Source organism: Eptatretus burgeri, chromosome 12 (genome assembly GCF_056783735.1).
Source record: "Eptatretus burgeri isolate ZD-2024b chromosome 12, Ebu_testis_v1, whole genome shotgun sequence".
In the NCBI taxonomy this organism is placed as follows: domain Eukaryota; kingdom Metazoa; phylum Chordata; class Myxini; order Myxiniformes; family Myxinidae; genus Eptatretus; species Eptatretus burgeri.
In genome coordinates this window covers 100,473,747-100,499,522 of record NC_140972.1, presented here as the reverse complement: position 1 = coordinate 100,499,522, position 25,776 = coordinate 100,473,747, and the positions used below count along the sequence as shown (strand labels likewise).

Here is a 25,776-nt window from a genome sequence, read left to right as displayed (position 1 = left end):
AAGCTCCAACGGGCAGAGCACATGTGTTCGCGTGGGGAACCCCTCGAGACGCAAGGCTTGTGTTTTTTTATGCGCCGGGTGACGTCATGGCTGCGTTTTTGGTTCGCATCCGGCAGGAGGGTGAATCCCTGCCGGATGGTACCGTCCAAGAGGGACGAGGGACGCGAACAGCTGCCAGGACGTCATGCCAAAGGTGCGCGGCTGTGAATTGCCGCGCTGGTGCGCAGGTTGCGAGTTGCCGCGCTGGTGCTGCGCAATAAAAAAAAGAAAAAAAAGCAAGCCTCGCTTCGGGTGAACAGGATTCCCGGGCATGGGGTGGAAGACCCCCCCCCACCCCCTCTGCCTGGGCACAGGATGACACTAGTTAGGGGGAAGGGTTAGCTTTGCAAGATCGGCTTCATGGGGCAGGGGTAAGTCCTCATGGGGCCCGTGGAATGGATTAGGTTGAGGGATTTAGGTCAGATTTAGGAAGGGCAATGGGAAAAGAGATTTTGAGGACAGAGACAGACTATGGATGTCTAGAGGGGACGTAGCTTAGCTACGTAGTGTTAAAAGGAACGTGCTGTATTTTAAGGGACGACGTGGGAGCACGAGTTAGTAAAGGGATGCAGATAGCAGGATGGCAGAGTTCAGCGATGTGTGAAGTGGAAACATGTGCTTGGTGAGTGAGTGAGGCCAGCGGGTCTGTGTGAATGGAGCGAATGCGGAATGCATGGTGCGATGAGTGATTGGGGGGGAGGAGTGACTCCCGCCCAAGGGACCCCGGGGTCAGTGTAGAGTGAGTTAGCTGGGTTAGTTAAATTAACAAAAATGGAGGTCATTTGCTGTTGGTGGGAGTGTCGGCTCGAAACCCGTTTGGAGGGGTGCAGGAGCCCTGTTGACAGGCTGGGAGCGTGGCTGCGAAAGGTGAGTATCGCTGAGAGGTTACCCCGGGCACCGGGCTAGTCGGCCGCGGTAGGCCAAGGGCCCATGGCGGGCCGGGATAGCGTAGTGGGCACGGGTGCGCCCGCATGATGCGGGGGCCCGGGGCGCCGTTAGCCGCGTGGGCAGTACATTGGGCACGGGCACCCAGGGAAGGGGCCCGGGGCGCCAGCCTGCCACATGAGCGTTTCAGGGGAGTCGCCATGGAGGGCACTCCCTGGTGTTTAGGGAGCTGTTAGGCTCGGAGACAGTGTAGTGCCCGGGGGTGCCATTGTTAGAGAATCGGCAGAGGGAAGTGCCTGCCAAAGGAGCCACGCGTCCCAGCCATGAGACCGTGTGAGGGTACGGAAAGAAAATTGGGGGGCCAGGCCCGAAATTGTGAGGACACCAACACAGGTGACGGGAATCTGGGTTATTAGATCCAATAGATTAAGCGAGAGGCGCTTGTTGAAAGCCCCGGGGTAGTTTAAGAGTTAATGATTAGGGTAGATTAGGAAGTGTACCCCTCCGCACCATCCATCCCTTCGCTCTCCTTATGGGCCGCTGGACCCACTTTGGGTTAAAAATCGCTGAAGTCTGGGGAGGCCATCCTGAGGCTTCGTTGGGCCTCGACACAGGACGCTAGCTCTCCCTTATTCCCCTCTGGGAAGGGAACGTAGGGGTTGGGAGTAGGCCAGGACACGATAGGTGAGCCGAACAAGGACAATAAAGGGGGTTCGGGGATTATAGTGGGGAGGTAGGAAGAGCAAAACATAAAAATAACAAAAAAAAAGTTGTGGCTAAATTGATCTTTGACAACTTAAGGGAGTGGGTATGGACAGTGACAGGCAAAGGCGATAGGTTGGGAGGGAGACGTTTAGGTAGGTCCGAGCACACCGTCTGAGTGGCCAGCACCACTGCACTCCCTCCACCAACCTCCACTGCAAGGCCTTGCCGGCCCACTTCATCGGCTGGCTGTGTTACTTCAAGGCCTGTGCCGGCCAGTTCATCTGCCGGCTGTTTTTACTGCAAGGCCTGTGCCGGTCGATCGTCTGCCGGCTGTTTTTACTGCAAGGCCTGTGTCGGCCAGTTCATCTGCCGGCTGTGTTTGCTTCAGCGGCCTTGTCATGCCTTGCCTGCCTGCTTTTGCCATCCATGCCCACTGCCCATGTTCACCAGCCCCGTTCTGTTTTGCATTTGCCCCCCCCCCCCTGTTCATTTCCATGCACGCCGGGATCATCGTGAAAGCAACAGTTTGCAAGCTGCAAGAACTGTCCTGTTGGCAGCTACACCGTTCACCGGTTCACCGTTGACTTTTGTTTTGCTCCCTGCAGAGTCCATTGATCCTGGGCCATGGTTAGTGTAAATTTTGTAAGTTAAGGTGTTAAGTTGTGTTTTGTATATGAGTGCGCCCCCGGCATGTGTGTCTTTGCGCAGGCAATTTATTTAAGTCGTCCGTACGAGTGGGTTTGTTTAGTTCGTTACTCAGCCCGTAGGTTATTTATTTTGGGGACACGAATACCATGAATGTCGCACTCAGGGATCCGAAGGTAAAACGTACGAGGGGAGAACTACACATGATGGCACACGAGAATTTGACGACTCGGACGAGTCTGTAAAAAGGGGAGGGGTAGTGTTACGGTTGTGGAAATTCGCATTACACCATAAAGGGTCCTCAGGTGAGATATCTTGATAGGTTCATGTGTGGTTAGCCCACACCCGTTGTATAGGGGGAAATTTGTGTGATCCATCCAGGCTGCGACGCTTTGAGTTAGCCATTTTTCTGTTTATCTTTTATTTCAAACAAACAGCATCTCAACAACCATGCCATCCCCACGACAGTGCCAACCACACTACAACCACGCCACCTCCACCATCTACGCTATCACATATTCGCCACTCGCCATTCAGTAAGCCCCGTGCGGTTACGATCTCCGCGGAGGAACAATCAAAAACCAACAATGATGCTCGGGGGCTTTTCCCACCTGTTTCTCCCGTTTAAATTCTCCGCGCTCGGTGTGGTGGAAGTGCGATCCGAGCTGGGGGGCAAAGGTGAGAAAAGGTGGGGGCCTCTTTTTCGGGGAATAATTCTCTGGCCCTGAGCCAAAAACTGACTTCCCTGGCCCCCACACGGGGCGGAGTGGAGGGAGAGCGAGAGGGCACGCCCCCCTTCGAGAGGCTTCTCCAAGAATCTCGAAGGGAGGCGGGGCCGAAAACAGGGCGGGGCGAAGGGCGGAGCCCCGCGCTACAAAAGGGCGGACAACACGGTCCTTAAAGAAGTTGAGTTGGTTTTTCGAGGCTTCCTGTCTCCTAAGAGAGAAGTTGTCTTCGAGGCTTCCTGTCTGCTTGTCTTGTCGGGGGAAGAGGTCCTGCGCTCCCGGCTTGGCAAGCGACCTGTGAACGGAGGCACGGACGGGAGACGCGGTAGCGCCGGTTGTGAGGTGGACCTGCACGTCCGGACGAAGAGTGCAGGAGAGGGTTCGATGGCCGCGAGAGAGGTCGGGGCCAGGCGCGACCACGCTGACGGTCGTGGGAGAGGGACTCACCGGCCACGAAAAGGGAAGTCGCAACTTCTTTTCCTTTTCCTTTGCTTTTTGTATAAATGCTTGTGGTGGCGCCGTCCGTCAAGTAGTATTGTTTTAAGTGTTGCCGTGTGTCGGTTTTCGTCGGTTGTAGCTCTGCATTTGCTTCTATTGTTTTAACTGTTTTATGTGCATTTTTATTTTGCTGGATATACCTGCCTTATGTGCCTTCTGTGTGAAATAAATGTGCATTGTGTGAACTTGTTCCCCTTTTCGCTGCGTCCTTTCCTTTGTTTGAATTTCCATCTTGCATCACGTAAGGGGTTCGTAGTGGGTTTGAAACGCCCGGTAATTAATCGGAACCGTCGAGGCCGACGATAACACCGCTCGGTTATCACTGTAGCACGGAACGGACCGCTCAAGCGTTTCGTGTCCAGAGTCGGCCTGTGGCGTGGTACGATCGCCCGGTAGACTACTCGCGCAGGTACTTAGGTAGGTCGAATTTGGCGAGCAACCCTATCCTGCGCGGGTGGGCAATTGGCACGATCGTGGTGAGGTTAAACCCCCACCCGTGACTCGCTCCCGGCGTTGTTCCGAGAGGGTCACGACTGAGTTGTCCGTTCCGGTGGGTGAGGCGGCCGCCATTCGAGTCGAGCGGCCGATCACACGACGGCGGGCGCGAATTCGCAACAATACAATGAGATGGCTAAACTACCTACCTGAACATGAAACATACTAAGCTATACATTTGTAACTGTTCCAAGGTGATTCCTGCCCCCCTCCCCTCTCCCGGACAAACGTAACAATATGATGTTGTACTTCTTTTATTTTTATTTTTATTTTTTGGGGGGGATACACTGTTGAGGCTCATGATTGCAAACACAAAGAACGTACAACAAGGGGAGCAGGAGACTAGAGGGTGGCAGAGGGAAGGAATAAAGATGGTGTGGAACAGAGACATGAGGAGATCTGTGGAAGGGAGAGGGATGGGGAGGGGTACGCAGGGGATACAAGATGGACATTACAGAGACTTTCAGGAAGGAAAGCAGCGAATTTGAAGGAGGTGGGTTTGGGGTGGATTAACGGGGGTAGAACAGATCGAGGATTTGGATAGGGGACGAGAAGAGGTGGTGGTGAACAGCTATTTTGAAGACCTGGAGGGAAGAATGGGATTGAAGAGAGCATGGGAGTTTGTTCCAAAGGTGTGGAAAAAGAGGAATGAAAGAGTGAAGATGAGCAGTGATTCATGATTTTGGTAGTTTTACCAGAAGAGGGTTGTTGGCAGACCTTGAGCACCCTGTGGAAATATGGGGGGAGGGGACATATCTCAGACACAGTTGGGGGGGGGGCGAGGCCAGAGAGGAGACTGTAGAAGACAGAAAGACCATCGACCTGCCTGCAGTGAGAGACCCAAAGACTCAGCTTCATCTCGAGAGATACCAATGATCCGAAATGCCTTTGTTTCCACAGCGTGAAGCTGAGAAAGGTGAGAGGCAGGAGCATCAGCCCAGAGGGGAGAGCAGTACTCCCTCAGGCTGCAGACGAAAGCTTTGTTTGTGGTCAGGAGCTCAGGTGGGCCGAGGAAGGACATTGCACGACGGAGGATTCCCAGTCAGCGACTGGCTTTGGAGGCCAGCTCGGAAATGTGGCTTTCCCTGGAAAGATCATGACAGATAGTGAGACCCAGAAGCTTGAAAGAAAGAACTTTTTCCAGAGGATTGTTGAGAAAGTAGATGGGTGGGGTGGGGGGGGGGTTCCCAGATAGTCCTTTTGTAGAGACATAGTGAGAGTGTGAGATTTATCAGGATTGAAAGGCATGTTCCACGTGTTGGACCAGCTTGTGATTTTATCCAGATGTGCAGAGAGTGAAGAAGCTGCTGCTTGCCTATTTTTCAACTTTAAGTTGAAAAAGGTAGATATTCAGTGACCTTCCCTGGCGAGTGTACATTTCCAATTTCTCGAAACTTATTTTGGTACGTAAAAAGAAAAACCCCAATAAAAGTAATCAATTGGACATGGTATTTATAATTTTTCCCTTCACTGAGGAATCCAAACCATGCTTGATGACTATTAACATACCCCTCATGTGCAACTGAGTCTGAATATACAGCTGATTTAGGTTCTTTATATAGGAAACAAGTAAAGTGAAGGAAACACTTCCTGTAGTAGCTAACCTCAGCTGCCACACAGTCCGTCCTTGCATGCAGAAGTGTGTGTTCTGCAATCCTGCGGTCGATATCCTGACGATGTTTAGCCTTCCATTTCTTAGCTTCAATTAATAGGAATGGAGAGGGGGTTATGGTTGCTGACACCCTTGCTTCTGGAGACTGTCAAGGTGTTCCATATTCTAGTTTCCAACAGTATATTCCAAGTATTTCCCATCTTTGTGTTTCTGGTCAGTATCAGTGAATCAGCCACTCCACTCCAATGAAGTTTGCTTGATATGTGAGCCACAACCTGATGTCGTCTGCACATAGAACTGCAGCTCTTACTGCTCATTGATATCCATAAAGATGAGAAATATCGACTCTTGGCCATTGAAAGAAATATAGACCATTTATTATATTGGTGTTGGAGGATGTTCCATTACTACAACTATGAGTCGTCTGCCACGAACATAGTTTTGCCAAAATAGCCAGTTTCCTAAGTAGCACCTGCCACCAAGGCCTACGAAACGTCATTGGTGGCCTTGAAGATCAGAGTGCATTGAGCATGAGTGCTGTTTGTGAGGACATCGACGGGAGGGTGATTGATTGGGTCTGAATTAAAACTGTTGAATGAGAAGATAAAAATAAAATTCACTAATGTGTTTCCATACAAATCTCCATTTTGATACTGTCATGGATCTGGGGTTTGAGGCTTGCCACGAAGGGAAGCACTTGATCCCTCCCGAAAGCCTGGTCCTGAGGCTGCCGGGAACAGAACTCCGTGCACTGGCAGGTTGCTAAGCAACCACAAAAGCCGATTGGCATGGCCAATCTGGGCAGGGTTGCACTACTTCACGTGACACTTTACCTGTGGACGGCCAGCTAATCGGGGTCAGTGCCTTCAGCGTATACTCGGATTACTGCCGAGCGTTACAGTGAGTGTGTGCTGGTTGACAAAGCAAATTGTTGGGGTAGAACGTCCCGTCTAACCTCACTTGTGTACTGTCGGACCAATAAAGGAAAACGCAACCAAGACACATTGGAAAAAGCAACAAGCAATTATTTATTACACACACACACACACACACACACACACACACACACACACACACACACACACACACACACACACACACACACACACACACACACACACACACACACACACACACACACACACACACACACACACACACACACGGAAGCAATCATTTAAAAGCAAATATTTATAAGCAAGAAAGCAAAAAGGTGCATAAAAGCAGATTTAGCAATGATACATATTCCCTCAATCTCAGTTAAACAAAAGACTTGGCCATCATTCACTCAGGGGCAAAGAAGAAAACAAGAAGAACTTAAAAATGAAAGTAATGAATGGAGAAAAGGAAAGCAGTCTTTCCTTCACTCCTTACCTCACACAAATACACAAGAGAATGTGGAGGAAAATGGATGGGGAAGATGGGCAGTGGCGATGTGAAGCGATTGGGACATGCAGCCGCGTGTGTCATGGGATGATGGAATGGTTGAAGGCATGTGTCATGGTATGATGGAATGGTTGAAGGCGTGTCGTGGTATGATGGAATGGTTGAAGGCATGTATCATGGTATGATGGAATGGTTGAAGGCGTGTATCATGGTATGATGGAATGGTTGAAGGCATGTCTCATGGTATGATGGAATGGTTGAAGGCGTGTGTCATGGTATGATGGAATGGTTGAAGGCGTGTGTCATGGTATGATGGAATGGTTGAAGGCGTGTATCATGGTATGATGGAATGGTTGAAGGCGTGTGTCGTGGAATGGTTGAAGGCGTGTGTCATGGTTTGATGGAATGGTTGAAGGTGTGTGTCATGGTATGATGGAATGCTTGAAGGCGTGTGTCATGGTATGATGGAATGGTTGAAGGCGTGTGTCATGGTATGATGGAATGCTTGAAGGCGTGTGTCATGGTATGATGGAATGGTTGAAGGCGTGTGTCATGATATGATGGAATGGTTGAAGGCATGTGTCATGGTATGATGGAATGGTTGAAGGCACGTATCATGGTGTGATGGAATGGTTGAAGGCGCATATGTTGAGACCACGGTAGCGTGCTGATTGAGATCGAGCGCTGTCCACACGTATGGTCTTGGTAGAGAAGAGCTTTAATTCACACCAAACATGTATACATGGAGAGATATAGAGAGACACAATACCCACAGTAGTCAAGCTCAATCAAATTCTGCTAGCTTGGCACTCTGGCTTGCCTTTTATACAATTTGTCCTGCCCCTTGTGGGACCATCTGGTTTCAAGATTGGCCCAGCTCCCGTCACTGTTTTCTATTGAGACTTTGTTTCCCAAAGATCAATTTCCTCCAAGGGGTAAAAGCCTGGTGCTGATTTCCTCCCTTTGGGCTCTAAAAGCTATCTGGTTTGGTCATTATCCGGCCAGGGAGTCAGGAAGACGGCTTACTTTTTAAGAGCCTTTACCTTCCTTTCCTTATTCCACTCTTTGGAAAGTGGAAGTAGCTGTTGTGCTGTGTCAAATGGCACTGATTTACGATTGAGCTTCCTTCGGCTCGAGGTTTGTTTATGACCAAGCTTCCTTGGCTCAAGGTTGATTTACGATCGGGCTTCTCTTGGCTCAAGGTTTTTACAAGGGCAATAAAAAGCCAGTTGCTTAACCATGTCACAAAGAAAGAGACTACATGCTTTGGCTTTTAACACAGCCAAGAACTGCAGCTGTTAAGAGTACACTATAATGAATGCTTTTGGCTCTTTCTTTTACTTTTGATTTTTAAAAGTAATTCTGCTAACAAATGGCTATTCTCAGCTTGGGAGATATACAATCTCTCCACACGTATCATGATATGATGGAATGGTTGAAGGCACGTATGATGGAATGGTTGAAGGCGTGTATCATGGTATGATGGAATGGTTGTTTGAAGGTTGAGAAAGGACAACCTATATTATCCATGAATTCAGTCATGTTTCCATCTTTATGTTTTATTTTGCTAAGTTTACCATTTCTTCTCTGTCTGTCTTAGTTACCCAGAGTTGAAATCGATCCAGTCAATGAATGCTCACCCTTCGAACTGCATCTGCATAAAGTTTGATCCAACAGGAAAATACTTTGCCGTGGGCAGTGCAGACGCACTTGTAAGCCTTTGGGACATCCGTGAGCTTGTCTGTGTTCGTTGTTTGTCCAGGTACAGTATCTTTACAAATGCTCATTTAGTAATAGGTACTGTTTCCAGAAAAGATTGATTTCTTTCCAAAATCTTTGCCTTATTTCCATATGTATGAAATATATGTACTGCAAAAGGCAAAGACATGATGAGAACATGTGATAAAACATTTAAGATTTAGAACCTTTTGAGTGTGATGCAAGAAGGAAGACCTACATTGAGACATTCCATTATAACTCGCTGTGTGGTCCTCACGTGATGCATCATTTGATTTTTGCTAAAACTTAAAAACTTAAACCTTTATGGGTAAAACGGTTGGGCTCCTTTGGTTTCCTTCCAAAGTGTTCCTGCTGTTGTAGAGTAATAGATGCTTCCGATGGAAGTGCTGCATTAAGCTCCGATTCCCGTTTCTTCTTCTTCAATCACATAAAGATTGGCTTTTAAAATGGGCATTAAACGGACAATTATTTCCCCAAGTAAATGGATTATTCGCTTTCCAACCAAGTAACTCTATTATTACCTTTCTAACGGTACCATTTTTATGATTCCACAACAGCATGTACTGTGACCTTAAAGCTCGAGGCCCTGATTCTTCTTCGCGTGAAGGATGGGCGAACACTCCTCCTTTTAGTAATAGTAACACCCGTGCCCTCTGGGAGCCAAAAAACGTGTTAATACCTGCTCCCTCTACCACAAGTGGTTAAACCACTTGCATCTGCTCCGTGTACAGGCAAAAATTAGAAGTCGTCTCCCCATTCTCGCTGGGGGTGGGGGGGTGGATGAGCGGGGAATTATTTTGTGCCCATCACCTGCCCTTACCAGAACACGCATGCAAACTTGTCCCGGCCGTTTTCAATTATTTAATTAGACGAACAGAGAATTACTTGGTTTTACAGAGGGTGGCCTCAGTCGCTTTACCCATGCTACATTTTCTAGATTTGAGTGTTTTTGGATGGTGGACAGGCCCACACCCCTCTCCCTGCAGCCAAGAAGACCTTTCAAAGGGGTCCCATATAGTATGCTTGCATCTCACAAAATAGCAGCAGAGAGCCATTCATTTTCCCCCAGATTTCTCCCAATTTCATTCAGAACACCTCAAGGGACCTCTAAAAAAATGCAAACAAGTTGAATGGACCTTACGAATAAGCAATCCCCCAAGGGGACAGGTCCCAAAGCCGCACATCTATTGAGTTATTTAAAATGCTTTTTTTTTTTTGGTCTGAAGAAACGTCCGATTTTTTTTTTTTTTTTCTCGGGATTTGTTTTAGTCGAGTCTTAAACTATGTCAGCAACATTCAAAAATTATATCATAAGAATGGATTTTTACGATTACGTGACAAGTGCCTCTGTTTTATATTGAGTAAAAATACTTCTTCCTCGTACATCACGGCTGTGGGGTAACATCATTAGCTGAGTGATTGCTGTAAAATGATGCAATGAATGCCCTCTGCTGGTTATTACAAACATTTTTCATGTTCATGATGCTGGCGATAGCTTGCCTCTTTCACAAAGGATCCCGTGGGATCTTTAACGTCCATTAAAGAAGGTTGGCAGAAGGGACGCCCATTTTAACGTCTATCTGAGGGATGGCACACATTGATTAATCACCCTGCCTGTGAATCACCGGGATGACAGTTTATAGCTGGGACGGGATCCAAACCCAGGCTCTAGACAGCATGGAGGAAAATGTGTGTACTTCTCGGCCATTCTGTAAGCCTGAGTAAAAAATATTGAACATCTTAATCATGCAAACCTCGATATTGTGGATTCAAGCAGTTTGATGGTTTTATTGAAACACGTACATTGTATTTTATTCATTCGAGTTGCAGGCTTGAGCACAGTTGAATATGTTATGTTGTGATACTACTGTGTTTCTCAGGCTGGACTGGCCAGTACGGACATTAAGCTTTAGCTATGATGGGAAGATGTTGGCGTCAGCATCAGAAGATCACTTCATTGACATTGCAGAGGTAGAAACAGGTAATAACTGGTGTGTGATATTAAAGATGGGAATCGATGCTTGCTCAAATTGTGTATCAATACAAACATTTGATATAGATATTGTTACGGCTGTGGAAATTCGCATTACACCATGAAGGGCCCGTAGGTGAGATATCTCTAAGTACATGTGCAGTTAGCCCCAAATCCGTTGTCTCGAGGGAATTTATGTGATTAATTTGGGCTGCGACGCTTTGAGTTTGGCGTTTTTCTGTTCTATCTTTATTTTGTACCAACCACTTCTCAACCGCCATCACACAACCACCAACCACAATGCCGCTTCACAACAACCACAACCACACCTGCCTCAACAACCATGCCATCCTCACCACTCCGCCAGCAATCGTCAACATCTCCACGAACACAAAAGGGGAACAACAACAACTCCCACCCCGATTTCCGTGGTAAACAAGAATGACGGTAGGAACTCAACTCCCACCCCGATTTCTCTGGTGGAATGTTCCCGCCCCCCCCCCCCCCCCCGCGTGCCACGAAGGGAGGGGCGGGGTGCCGGGGAAATAAAAGGGCGCACGGAGCCGCCACTGCGAGGAAGTCAGGTCAGAGGAGATCAGGTCAGGGCGGTCGATGAGAGTGTCAGTGTCAGTCGGCGGTTCATGGTCTTCTGCCCGTCTGGGTCTTGGAGAAGCGGTCTGTAGAGCGACCCGCTCGTTGGAGCTTGCAGTCGGTGGAGAGTCCGGATGTCGCGGAGGGGACGCGGACTGGAGGCGCCGCTCTGCCAGCTGTGTCGCGTGGACCTGCGCGTTCGTACAAGGAGCGCCGGAGAGAGCTCGCCCACCATCGCACCGCGAAGGTGCAGGTAACCTGCAAAGGTCTCGTGGGACTCGTTCGGTCTGCCAAGTCCCACGCCATAAAGGACCACGGGCCCCGTCTGCCTACTTGTCTATGAGGGTGGCTTCTTTCCTTTGCTTTTGAGTAAATGTGTGTTGGCGCCGTCTGTAAAGTAGAACTGTATATGTGTTGCCGTGTGTACGTGTATTCGGTTTAACTCTTGCTTTCGCTTCATATGTGCATTTTGATTATTGTGGCTGTATATATGTGCTTTCCGTGTGCCGCGGAATAAATGTGCATTGTGTTGAACTGTTTTCCCGTTTCGCTTCGTCTCCTTCCTTTTAATTGACCCTCCATCCTGCTTCACGTAAAGGGTTCGTAGTGGGCTTAATACGCCCGATAATTAATCGGAACCGTCGAGGCCGACGATATCACTGTAGCACGGAACGGACCGCTTAAGCGGTTCGTGTCCGGAGTCGGCCTGTGGCGTGGTGCGATCGCCCGGTCGACCATTCGCACAGGTACTTGGGTTGAATTTGGCGAGCAACCCTATCCTGCGCGGGTGGGCAACTGGCACGATCGTGGTGAGGTTAAACCCCCACCCGTGACTCGCTCCCGGCGTTGGTCCGAGAGGGTCACGACTGAATTGTCCGTCCGGTGGGCGACGTGCCGCGATTGAGTCGCGTGGCCGTCCGCACGCCGGCGGGCGCAAATTCGCAACAATATGTAGAAATTGATAGAAACGTTTGATTATATTATAGATCTATAGATATCGATAGAATCATTTGATATATATATTGATATCAATACAAACGTTTCAGAAAGCTATATAGATATCGATACAAACATTTGATGTAGATATATTTAAACGATTGATTTTAGAGATATAGAAATCGATAGAAATGTTTGATTATAGATATATAGATATCGATACAAACGTTTGATATAGATAAATAGAAATCGATACAAACTTTTGATGTAGACATATAGAAATCAATATAAATGTTTGATTATAGAAATGTAGAAACGTTTGATATAGATATCAATACAAACGTTTCAAATAGCGATATCGATACAAAGGTTTGATATATATATATTAGTATATGTATATGTATATGCATATGTATATGCATATGTATATATATATATATATATATATATATATATATATATATATATATATATATATATATATATATATATATATATATATATATATATATATATATATATATATATATATATATATATATACATATATAATGTTCATCTAAAAGGGTTCGAACATGAGAATACAAATGTTTGATGATAGATAAATAGATTCTCATGTGTGTACTATTTGTGAATGTCTTTATAGTTATGGAGGAATTCTGGGAAGGGTTTGAAATAACAAAACGCTAACCTTGTGTAGAACTTCTTGGTTGCTTTATACAGCTTATTTGGCTGGAAGAGCATGGGAGGAGTCGATTTATTTATATAATCCTAGCCACCTGGGTTTCATTGATGAGGTGAGTGCTGATTCGTTATTCCCTCCATTCAATGGTGAGAGATGTGCGTGGGTCCTTCTCGATATATGCAGTATATGTATAATCTCTTTATCTATATAAAGTGTGTGTGTGTGTGTGTGTGTGTGTGTGTGTGTGTGTGTGTGTGTGTGTGTGTGTGTGTGTGTGTGTGTGTGTGTGTGTGTGTGTGTGTTTTTTTACGTTTTTACAGCCATTTTTCCCTGCTGTGCAGGGGTTTGGCTTTTTCTTGAGGCAATGTTTTATGGCCGGATGCCCTTCCTGACGCCAACCCTGGTCGCCTCTTACGACACACAGGGATATGGTACACCTATTCTAACCAGGGCATACACCCGGACCAGTACACTGGCACTCATTTCGCCGACCTCGGAAGGATGACAGGCTGAGTCAACCCCCTGGTGTTAATTCAGCAGCCAACGGGGCTTGAACTCAGGACACTGGGATCCCAAGCCGCCACCCTAACCACTAAGCCAACACCAGGCTCGTGTGTGTGTGTGTGTGTGTGTGTGTGTGTGTGTGTGTGTGTGTGTGTGTGTGTGTGTGTGTGTGTGTGTGTGTGTGTGTGTGTGTGTGTGTGTGTGTGTGTGTGTGTGTGTGTGTGTGTGTGTGTGTGTGTGTGTGTGTGTATGTATATATGTATATATATATACATACACAGTCAACTTCACCATCCGCTATTTCGTGTATCTGTGCTTACATTTTAGACACCCTTTCTCTCCGTCCACGCTGATACTCCTGCGTATCTGCGGGAAAAATGATCTCTTCCCACTTCAAGCTCCTTCGGTTTTCATAATTTTTTTTTAAACACTTTTCATGCTTGGATAACAATATTTTTATTCATTTAACATTACCTGTTAAAGCATAACTATACTGTATTGCCGAAAAATATAAAAATTTGCCCTCTGCGTCTTCCAGGAACATCCTCCCAGCGTGGACAAAATATACCCTGCCCACTCTGAACTCGTTTGTATTTCAGAATTTTTTTTTAACACTTTCAATGTTTGGATAACAATATTTTCCTTCATTTAACATTATGTGTTAAATTATAATTGTACCGTATTGCCGGAAAACAAAACAACTTGTAAACTTACATTCTGCGTCTTCCAGCATCTGCCGCACCGCCGCATCATTGTCTTCTGGCTGTTTGGCGGTTGGTGAGGTGCGTATTTTATTGTGATAAAACTTTGTATCCCATTCATTTAATCATGGGTTCAAAACATCCATTAAGTGGTGCATCTGCTCAGAAGAGCAGAATAAAATAAGTGAAAAAAGTGAAAATATTAGATCGACGAGAGTGGTGCACGTGTTACTGTGTTGGCGAAATACTACAACGTCAATGAGTCCACTATTCATTACATTCGTAAATGTAATGATAAAATTAGGGCAAGATCAACATAATATATCTCCACAAAGGCTCCACAAAGGCAAGAGCATCATAAGTTAAACACCATAATAGATGCGGGGGATTTTGGGTCACTCCTGGGAGATCGATCGGCTACGTCCGTGCCATGGCTATGTTCAAGCAGAACTGACCGGGGCTACCCACCAAAGTAGTATTGTCTTCTTATTGATGGTAAATGTTACTTATTTTTGGTTCGCGGGCGCCAGCAGTGACCTCTATTGGTTCGTGGGCGCCAGCAGTGACCACTATTTTTGTTGTGTCTGTGTGTCTGTCTGTGACTCTCTCCAGAGCATAGCTCCGTGACGTTTGATGCGATCTTGAATAAACTTGGACACAAGCTGGATATCATGGTCTCGTTGTGTCTTTTTGTATGACGGTCGTCCTACGGCCCTTGTGGGTGGAGCCACGCCCACTTGAACTTTTTTGTCTCTGTTTTTTTTTCTCACGATTTCATTTCCTCGAAGCTGTGCGTAATGCCCATAAGTACAACATATAAAAAAATCCGATTTGATTTGGTCAATTTTGACGGTAGAGATAGGTTTTTACGGTAGGGCTTCCTCAAAAGCTTCCACTAACTCAATTGTACCTCTCGTGTTCAATAATGCCCATGAACCATCGTCGCCTCCCGGCTTTTATCTTATTTTACTGAATTGTTCTTATTTTTCAATTAAATGTCTTTTAAAAATATATATTTATGATTTTTGGACTTATTTTGGGAGGCTGGAACGTATCTCATTGACTTGCATGTTATAAATTCTTCACCATTCGTGATTTCGCTGTTCGCAGAAGTTGAGTAACGTAACCCAAGTGGACAGTGAGGGTTTACTGTACATATAAATATTATATATATATATATTGTTACGAATTCGCGCCCGCCAGCGTGCGAACGACCGCGTGTAACCAATAGCGGCCGCTTCGCCCACCGAACGTGCAATTCAGTCGTGACCCTCCTGGGACTACCGCCAGTCATGGCTGGGGGTTTAAACCCACCACCACCCAGTCCGCAGTCCACCCACGCGAGATAGGGTAAATCGCCAAAAGTCGATATACCTATGGTACTCGCACGGGTAATCTGCCTAGGGATGGGACCACGCCACAGGCTGACTCCGGACACGAACCGCTTAAGCGGTTCGTTCCGTATTACAGGGATCACCGAGCGGAGTTATCGATGGCATTGACGGTTCCGATTAATTACCGGGATGTTGAAACCCACTACGAATCCCTTACGTGATGCAGGATGGAGAGACAATTATAAGAAGGAGACGAAGCAAAGCAGGAACAATTGGACAAGCACATTTATTCTGCACCACACGGCAGCACGGAAGGCACGTATAATACAGTAATACACCAAAAGTAATACACAGGAATACAATAAAACCAAAGAAACACACGTATGCAGTGGTAAAGATACAAAAGCAATGCACGGACGCAGATCTACTACCGAATAGGACTTACACACGGCAACACTTACACAGTTTTACTTCACAGACTGGCGCCACCCACAGACATTTACACAAAAACCCCAAAAGAAAAGAAGTCGCGACTTCCCTGGGCGCGTCGTCCAGCCTTGGCGACCGCAGCCTCGAGTCCCTCCGGCGTGGTGCACCGAGCTCGTGCCGTGCGTAGCTCGCGTCGTCCGCCTGACAGCTCGGATGGGGTTTTTGGGGGAACTGGACCGGGTTTCGCTGCTATCTCGGTGCGGACGGGGTGGGGAATGGCAGGCACTCCGTCCAGGGACTGCACCGACTAGCTTGAGAAGCCCCGTGCTCAACCGAACCACAAACAGAACGGACGATGCACAGTACGATCCTTGCTCCGACAGTCTCGAGCCTCTCCGGGTTTCGAGCTTCTCCCAGGGCGATCCGATGCACACACCAAGAGCAAGGACTCTCCACCCCTCGACAACCGACCGAACAAGAGCCCAACTCCAACCGGGACAAGGGAACAACCGACCCAACTCGAACGCGAGCCTCTCCACGCCCACGCCTTTTGTAGGGTGGGGCTCCGCCCTTCGCCCCGCCCCATTTCTGGCTCCACCTCCCTTCTGGAAGCTTCCCAAAAAGGGGCGTGCCCTCTCGTTCCCCCCTCCCTGCGCCGTGCGGGGGACGAGGAAAGTCAGTTTTGGCTCGGGGCCAAGGAATTATTCCCCCAAAATCAGGCCCCCACCTTTTTTCACCTTTGACCTCTGGCTCAAATCGCACCTCCCCCATGCCAAAGCGTGGGCGTTTTGGGTGGGAGATCTTGGCGGGAGATATTCAAGCTGCCGCTCCGCTCCATTTCATCCGTCCCGCGGAGATCGTGACCGTACGGTGCTCATTGAATGGCGAGTGGCGAAGATGTGGTAGTGTAGTTGTGGAAGGTGGCGTCGTGGTGTGAATGGCGTGATTGTTGGCGTCGCGTAGTGAATGGCGTGATCGTTGAGATGTTGGTTGTCGCGATGTTCGTTGTTGTTCTTGCACCAAATTAACGACAGCAAAAGAAAAACGACTAACTGAAGAATCGCAGCCTGACTGGATCACATATATATTCCCTCTATACAACGGGTTTGGGCTAACTACACATGAACTTACCGATATATCTCACCTGAGGGCCCTTTATGGTGTCATGCAAATTTCCAGAGCCGTAACAATATATATATATATATATATATATATATATATATATATATATATATATATATATATATATATATATATATATATATATATATATATATATATATACACATATACACGTGTGTGTGTATATGTGTGTATACAGTGAAACCTCGTTTAACCGCCAGCGCTGGGACACGGTCTTATATGGCGGTTATGCGAGGGTGGCGGGTGAATGGCTGGTTGCTGGAAGGGATTCAGATGTCCGATATCAATGTCACGGTTTGTCCCTGCCACTACACAGGCATCCACGTGCGCCAGAATTGATCTATTGGGGGCACGTTTCAACAGTCTTTCAAGTTTATTTTACATTCTACTCCATCCTATTTGGATCAAGGGATAAGAAATGGATAACAAAAATATATAACATGGAAACTACATGTATGCCAGACACAGGCCTATTCACATGTACGTACTTTATTTGTTTCTGCTGACATGTTTAAAAAAAAAAACAGAGCTCAAAGTCATGGGCTCATAGGTATTGTGCATATCATTTGCTTATGCCATGATATGGAACTGAAGATCGTAAATTACAATCTGTTCAAGTGTTTTGATTACCACTGAACACACTAATCAAATTACAGTACTGATGAAATGGAAAGGTCTACCTAAAACATAATAGAACTGTCCATCCTGTGAAACAGGACATGACCACCATGAGCTACGCACAAAGAAGGCTATTGAGAACTTGTCAACATAGGCCTAGGCTGATGATGTCAATCTCAAACTGCAACCGGCACACCACCTTCAAACTCGAATCAGTGGATGACGAGTGGGCCTCAAGGTACCTGAACATGAGATCGATTGCGGCTTTGGCCTCAATGGATGAAGGTGGGCGTGGCACTTCAACGTCATCGGCGGCATCATCATCGCCATCTGTGGTGTCTGCGCGCAAGTTCAACAATTTCCTCATCGGTGAGGTCTTCCCCAGTGACTATGAAAGAAATGATTAGCAATCTCTTGCTGGCTCGCAGACGAGTTCTCCTTTGCGTATTCACATATCATGCGCTTCTGATCGAGTGTTAAACACAATCTAGGCCTCTTTCTTCCAGACATGCTGAACAAAATCTTTGAACTGAACAGTCTCAATGCACGACGTGAGGCAGACGGGACTAGCACGTGCTGCCGCTGACCATTCACCAATGATGACGAAGGTTATTTTTAGATGATTGCACAATATTCGTGATGTGGTGAAGTTCTGGCGATCGCTGGCGGTTAGCGCTGGCGGATAAACAAGGGTGTTTTTCATTGTTATAAGTACTTGTGTACTGGGAAAGCATTGGCGGATGGCGGTGGCGGATCTTAATTGAAAAATGCATTATGGAAATTGGGAAACCCTGATTTCCAGGCGGAAGGCGAGGGTGGCGGTTAAAAGGGGGGCGGTTAATCGAGGTTACACTGTCTGTATATTGTTGTGGATTCTCGCCCGTTCGGCGTGCGGGCCACCGCCTTTCGCTCAATTGCGGCCACACGCGCCCACCGAACGAGCAATCGAGTCACAGCTTTTTGGATCAACGCCGAAACCCAGCTACGGGTGTTGTTCACCACACTATAAACCAGCCAACTCTTCTGTCCACGCCCTTCAGGGTCGATCGCCGAATTGTTGATGTAGCTAATTATTCGCGCAGACAGAAATGCCGGGGATTTACACCTCAAAGCAGCCTGCACGAAAACGTGCCGCTTTAAGCAGCTCGTTCCGTTTGCGATTGCCAAGCCCCGTCGGACCAGATGTACGTTTTATCGGCTATTATTCAGCCAGCTATTTATTCCGAACGCAATTATGGCAGGAAAGGACGCAACGAGCAGGTCAGATTTCAACAATGGGGACATTTATTTTAACACGTACAGTATGCAATGAATGGGGGGTTGGGGACAAGACATGAGCAAAAACCTACAGCCAATATCGATGTATTACGTACATGCACTTATTGCACTTGCAACAATTCTACTTATGGACAAGGCGTCACAGACTTTCATGCAAAAACCCCAGAAAGGAAAGATAGCGCTGGGCTCGTAAGCCTTTAATGTTCCTGGGAGCTGGGATGACCGAAGGAGCTCCGCGAGGCCGTGCAGGTTACCTTTGTCGCCCTTGAGGCGACTCGATGGATCTTTTTGTCGGCGACCCTCCGTATGTCTTTGTTGTCAAAGCGGCAGCTGATGTAACGGCGGCTTGGTTGGTCCAGGGCCGAGCAGCGCGGCCTGGTCGATCGGGCCTGGCCGACGACGCTTCAGAGGAGCGAACGGGCCTTGCTCTTTACGAGTTGATGCTCTTTAAGAGCCCGCTCACTCCTCAGCGTCGCTCGACCGACTCGGGGCTTGATCGCCCGTACTGTTATGTTGCTGGCCGGCGACCTCTCTCCGGCTGGCGACTTTGCTGCTGACTCCAATGGCCAACAACGACCAAGAACTTGGTGACTTGGCTGGCTCCAATGACGGACGAACTCCACTCCCCCGACAAACAACCACCGTTTGGACTCACCAACTTGACTGCCTCCCCTGACCAACTCTGGTCTTGGTGTCGAAACGCGCCTTTTTATAGCCCCGAGGGGAGGGGTCGCTCTGGTTCACAGCCCTCTGGTTCACAGAACCTCAAAGGTTCACAGCCCGGCACGTGAATAATTCCCGTTCTACATCGGTGGGGAAATCTAACCTGGACACACACTTATCGACATAACTGATCTTTGGGGAATCTGAATGGTGTTCTGTGAATTTCCACAACTGTAACAGTGTGCGTGCATGCGTGCGTGTGTGCGCGTGCGTGCGTGTATATATGGGTATACAGTCAACCCCCGCTTCATCGCGGTTCACCTATCGCGCCCCCGGTTCATCGCGGGTTTTCCCTTGGAACATAACTAATTTTTTTCTGCGGATTTCCCCGGTACATCGTGGTAATAATATATAAAATATAAATTATTTAAACAATAAATTATAACGCGTGGCGCTCGAAAGTATCTTCATAATAAAACAAACAAAAAAATTTTTGTATGTTTGTCGACAGCGCACGGAACAAAGACGGAGAGCGCGCTATTCATTTCTCCTTGGCGCTGATTGGCTGCTGCCCACGAGGCGCACTCTCGCTGTCTTGAGTGTTTCGCTTGTGAACGACACAGATATTTTCTACGTTTTTTTTTTTCTCCAAGCCCTACGATGCCGCCCAAAGGAAAAACGTTTGCCACGGTTGGGCGCCATTACGGTTTGAATGAATCGACCATACGCTACATCAAGAAGGACAAAGCCAACATCAGCGCTTTACATTCGCAACGCGCTGCAGCACCTCGTGGAGGCCATGGATTCCGACGACAATTTTTCTCTGAGGGCGTATTGGCGTGATTTCACGATAGCAACTTGTCTCCAAATAATTCAGAAGGCTCTACAAGAAATGAAAAAAGAAACCTTAAACGCCTGTTGGAAGAAGCTGTGGCCAGAATGCGTCCACGAATACAAGGCCTTTTCTCCAGACGAAATTCACCATTCGGCAATCGATAAGGTGGTCAAGCTGGCGAAGATTCTAGGAGGAGGATTCAACGACATAACGCACGACGAAGTGAATGACCTCATCGAAACCAACTCTGATCCATTAACGGACAAGGATTTGGCTGAGCTTACGAAGTCTGCATGCGAGGAGGAGGAGGAACAATCTGATCCATCACAGGAGCACGACGACGAAGGCCTATCACTTGAACGCTTAGTAACAATGGTGAAAACGGCCAAAGAATTTCAGGGGATGGCTGAAGCATGGGATCCCTCTATGGTTCGGGCGTTGCAATTCAAGAACGCTATTGATGGCGGAATGGAAACCTCTTAAACTCTCCTCACCACCATGAAGAAACAACGCCAGCAACTGCCCATCACAATGTTTTTGCAACGTTACTGAGTTTACAGTAAGCATTTTTATGCTTCAAATGTTTTCTTTATGTGTTTAATTGAGATTAAAATGTGTTTTGTGGAGGCGTCCATTCATCGCGGATTTTCACTTACCGCGGGAGGGTTTGGAATGTAACCCCCGCGAGAAACGGGGAATTACTGTATATATATATATATATATATATATATATATATATATATATATATATATATATATATATATATATATATATATATATATATATATATATATTGTTATGGCTGTGGAAATTCGCAAACCACCATTCAGGTCCCGTAGGTGAGATATCTCTTAAGTACATGTGTAGTTAGCCCAAATCCGTTGTCTAGAGGGAATTTATGTGATTAATTCGGGCTGCGTTCTTTTGAGATGGCCGTTTTTCTTTTTCTATTGTTATCTTAAACGACAAACCTCCCCGTAAACAACAACCGCCACCAACTACGCCACAACGCCAACCACGCTACAATTACCCTCACAACAACCACCACCATCTTCGCCACTACCCCCGCTGACGAACGCCATCCTCCACGGTCCACACTACGACGGTTTCCGCGTTAGAAACCGTCGAGAACGCAAGGAGTGAAAGAAGAAGGCACAACAATGGCATTTGGATTTTTCCCGCCTGTTTCTCCGAGGAGTGTGACAGAAGCGGGGTGGGGCAGCTGGCGCCCGATTGGTGGATGCGCGGTGTGACGCGGCCAGGAAGGAGGAACGCCCCTCTTCGAGACCTTTCTCGAAGCGCCTCGAAGGGGGGTGGAGCAACGGGGCGGAGCCCCGTGCTATAACAAGGGGTGGATCTGCGAAGAGGGTGGTTGTTGTTGTTCCTGCTGAGCCTTTTGATCCTGCGAGCCTGTTCTTGCCGTCCTGTTGATCCCTGCGGAGCCCTTGATCCTGATGAGCCTTGGACCTTTTGGAGAGAGAGAGAGAGAGAGAGAGAGAGAGAGAGAGAGAGAGAGAGAGAGAGAGAGAGAGAGAGAGAGAGAGAGAGAGAGAGAGAGAGAGAGAGAGAGAGAGAGAGAGAGAGAGAGAGAGAGAGAGAGAGAGAGAGAGATATATATATATATATATATATATATATATATATATATATATATATATATATATATATATATATATATATATATATATAGAGAGAGAGAGCGCTCCTGTTCGAGGGTTCGCCGGAGTCGTTGTGGTCCCGAGACCCCACTGGTGGGACGGAGCGTCCGCCATTTCCTCTCTCTCTCGACCCCAAGTGTCGACGATTTCTTCCCCCCCCCCCCGTCCGCACCGAGAGAGCGCTGAAAACCCCGTTGATTCCCCAAAACCCTGTCCGTGGCGTCGAACGGCCACACGTGCCGGCGCGAAGCACAAGCTCGCCGACCACGCCGGAGGAGCGGGGAGCTGAGGGCGCGGAGAAGGACTCAGTGCGCGCACAGGGAAGTGACCACTTCTATTTCTTTTGGGTTCTGTGTAAATGTCTGTGGGTGGCGCAGTCTGTAAAGTAGAACTGTATAAGTGTTGCCGTGTGTGTGCGTAGTCGGTAGTAGCTCTGCGTCGTTGTTGCTTTTGTTTTAATTGCTATATGTGCATTTTGACTGTTTGGCTGCATATATATATGTGCTTCCTGTGTGTCGCGTAATATAAATGTGCTTTGTGTGAACTGTTTTCCCGTTTCACTTCGTATTTTCTTTATTGACCCTCCATCCTGCTTCACGTAAAGGGTTCGTAGTGGGCTTAATACGCCCAGTAATTAATCGGAACCGTCAAGGCCGACGATAACACCGCTCGGTTATCACTGTAGCACGGAACGGACCGCTTAAGCGGTTCGTGTCCAGAGTCGGCCTGTGGCGTGGTGCGATCGCCCGGTCGACCATCCGCGCAGGTACTTAGGTAGATCAAATTTGGCGAGCAACCCTATCCTGCGTGCGTGGGCAATTGGCACGGTCGTGGTGGGGTTAAACCCCCACCCGTGACTAGCTCCCGGCGTTGTTCCGAGAGGGTCACGACAGAATTGTCCATTCCGGTGGGCGAGGCGGCCGCCATTCGAGTTGAGCGGCCGATCGCATGCCGCGGGCATGAATTCGCAACAATATATATATATATATATATATATATATATATATATATATATATATATATATATATATATATATATATACATATATACATATATACATATATTGTTACGAATTTGGAAGCTTACTGGACTCAACATTCAGGTCCTTATAGAGCAGTTATATCAGTTAGTGAGTGTTTCCAGTTAGGGTCCCGTCCCCTGTGTCAAATGGGAATTAAATGTTCATGCACTGAGAGTTATTTTGATAGTTAGGATTTTTATATCAACAACTTTTTAACGATGACACCTGCCTTTGCTTCCTCCCACCATCCTCCACCGGCACCATTGCACGTGTGCGTGTCAGCACATACGTGGGTGGAGTTCACGAGGACCTGACGTCTCTTTCGCCCAATCCGGGGGGGGGGGGTGCGAGCGAGGTTGCCGTCAGTCGGCCAATCGGCGCAGCCCACGCAGGACAATGTTACTCTCCTAGTTTGAGGGGCGGTCTGCCGCCACGCCCCCCCCCCCGGTCCAATCAGCGGACTTGGCGCCTTTTTCGGCCAATCACGGGGGTGATGAGCGCAATTGCACACCATGGGTTCGACCAATGAGGAGGCGAGTGGCCAGGGGAAGAAGCCCCTCCCACCTGAGGAGAAAGTGTGGTTGTCTGGACCAGCGTTCGAGAGTCTGTGTGCTCGTGGCAGGAGCGTTGGCCAGTTCAATTGTTCAGGTCGTTCTGGCTGGAACGTGAAGGTCTCGTCGCCTAGTCACCTGGTCGCCTTATGAGTCTCGTCGCCTGGTCATCCCGTCTGGCCTGACGGTGTTAGGTTTGGTCCACCTTCGCGCCAGCTGCCGTCCATCCTTGCACTGTGTTGCGAGTTTGAGTCCCGCCAAACCGGATCCAGGACGTTGAAAACCGCACGAGGCGGAGAGGTGCGAGACAGGTTCTCCCCTTCCGCTAACCTTCCCTCCCGAGCTGAAAGGCTGAATAAAGGCCGCGGCCATCACTTCTTTTGGGTATTTGTGCATGTGTGTGTCTGTGGGCCCAGTCTGTAAGTAGGAATTGTTAAGTGCTCTTCGCTTGTACATGATTGCATTGCTTAGTCGGTTTAACTCTTCCCTTACGTGCTTCCCTCGTTCCCCCGATTATTGTTAATAAATACCCCTATTTTTGAATGTTTCAGCTCGTCCTTGTCCTTTCCTTCATTGGTTTAGCACGGTGCGTGTTGGGTGATTAAAAAGGCCGTTGCTGCCGTAGTTGTGCATTTGGACCGACGGGACCTCGGTAATAGTCTGGGAGCTAGGTGAGATTTGTTCAACATGGAAGGTGCAGTAGGTTTCGGGTGCCAGTTCTGTAGAATTAGGTTAGGGGACCCCAAAAACCCGATTCTTAAGTTACGCCAGTGGTGGGTGGGCTGGGGGTGCCACCCCAAAACGCACCCCAAATTGTATTTGTTCAACATGAAGGGTGCAAATATCACACCGGTGTCATTTGGTAGAGGAAAGTACACTGAATGAGAAAATTGAACTTAAGAATGGGATTTGTGGTGGAGAGGGTACTTAAGAACGAGGTTAATTAACTGCTAATTAGACATTTATTTAACATAAAAGGTGCAAGTCTAAAACCAACATTAAAATTTACCCATAGACAATATAAGTTTCATTCATCAACTTAAGAATGTAATTGGTGGTGGAAAGTGTACTTAAGAAAGGTCAAAGGTCACGGATGAACCATTTTTGACTTAATGACCCTTTATGCAGCTTTTCAATTCGCAAGTTCACAGAAATGTTGTTTCTAGAAAGATGCAACAGGGTCATATACAAAGTCAATAAATCTTGGGCCACCAGTCTCAGTAAAATGTAATTTTATAACGAAAATCGCACTCTTTTGACCCCGTAATCAATTCACATTTTAATTAACATAAAAATGCATGGATGAAACCTTGCATTTAATGTAGATTAGAATGATACTATGTATGAACACTGACTTAAGAATGATATTTCTGGTGGTAAAGGTACATAAGAAGGGGTTGAAGGTAAGTTTGCACCGAGTGACCCCTAATTAAAATGCAATCAACATGAAAGATGCAACAGTGAAACCAGTCCCTAAAGTTTGAAATGGGTACATAGATTCATGATCACTAACTTAAGAAGGGTTAGTATGGTGGTAAAGGTACTTAAGATGAGGAGATAGACCAGTTGGCATGATTGACATCAATTTCTTTTTTTAATGATTTGGCATTCCATAGCTCAAGTCAGTGCTGCCACCTATTTTCAAAGATTCCTGAAATGTACAGGCTATGTGAGGGCCAAGAAGAGTAATGAAGAAAAACTGCTGACCAATTTCAGATAAGAGGTTACATCCATTTTAGCATGTTATATGAGAATCTATAGGTGAGTTTAAGTAGACTATGGGGCATGTAGTCAAAATCCCTTCAGAAAGTGCTTTTTGTGGTCTCCACATTGGAACTACATATATTATGTCTTAAAATATAGGTATTGCATGTCTTATCAATATCCCTTTTGTTCCGACGCCCAAAAGTGGAGCATTAATTAGTAATTCCCGCCTAAAAATAATGCGTCAAACAAGTAATGTTTTTCAACGGGATACCATGGGTCAAAAAGACCTGACTACATTTAAGAGGTATTATCTTGCCAATGTTTTGACAAATGATGCCATGTTTGGTATCAACATAATCATATAAGTGTCTAGTTTTAAGAAATACATTAATTAGTGCAAGTCAAGGTCAATCTTGTT

General features: G+C 47.1%; 1 protein-coding gene across 4 annotated transcripts in view; it reads left to right on the top strand.

Annotated features, from left to right (window-relative positions):
* THOC3 (THO complex subunit 3) overlaps positions 1 to 25,776 on the top strand; it is a 69,553-nt gene that overhangs the window by 23,300 nt on the left and 20,477 nt on the right. The window contains exons 4-8 of one of the 4 annotated variants that reach the window (XM_085849087.1): positions 8,591 to 8,752; positions 10,611 to 10,711; positions 12,953 to 13,026; positions 13,957 to 14,004; positions 14,149 to 14,200. In XM_085849087.1, coding sequence (XP_085705213.1) covers positions 8,591 to 8,752; positions 10,611 to 10,711; positions 12,953 to 13,026; positions 13,957 to 14,004; positions 14,149 to 14,199 — 436 coding nt within the window. In that variant the 3' untranslated portion in view covers position 14,200. Of the gene's footprint in view, positions 1 to 8,590; positions 8,753 to 10,610; positions 10,712 to 12,952; positions 13,027 to 13,745; positions 14,201 to 25,776 lie in introns of those variants that run through there. The other 3 variants (XR_015050074.1, XM_085849089.1, XM_085849088.1) reach the window with 3 other exon arrangements.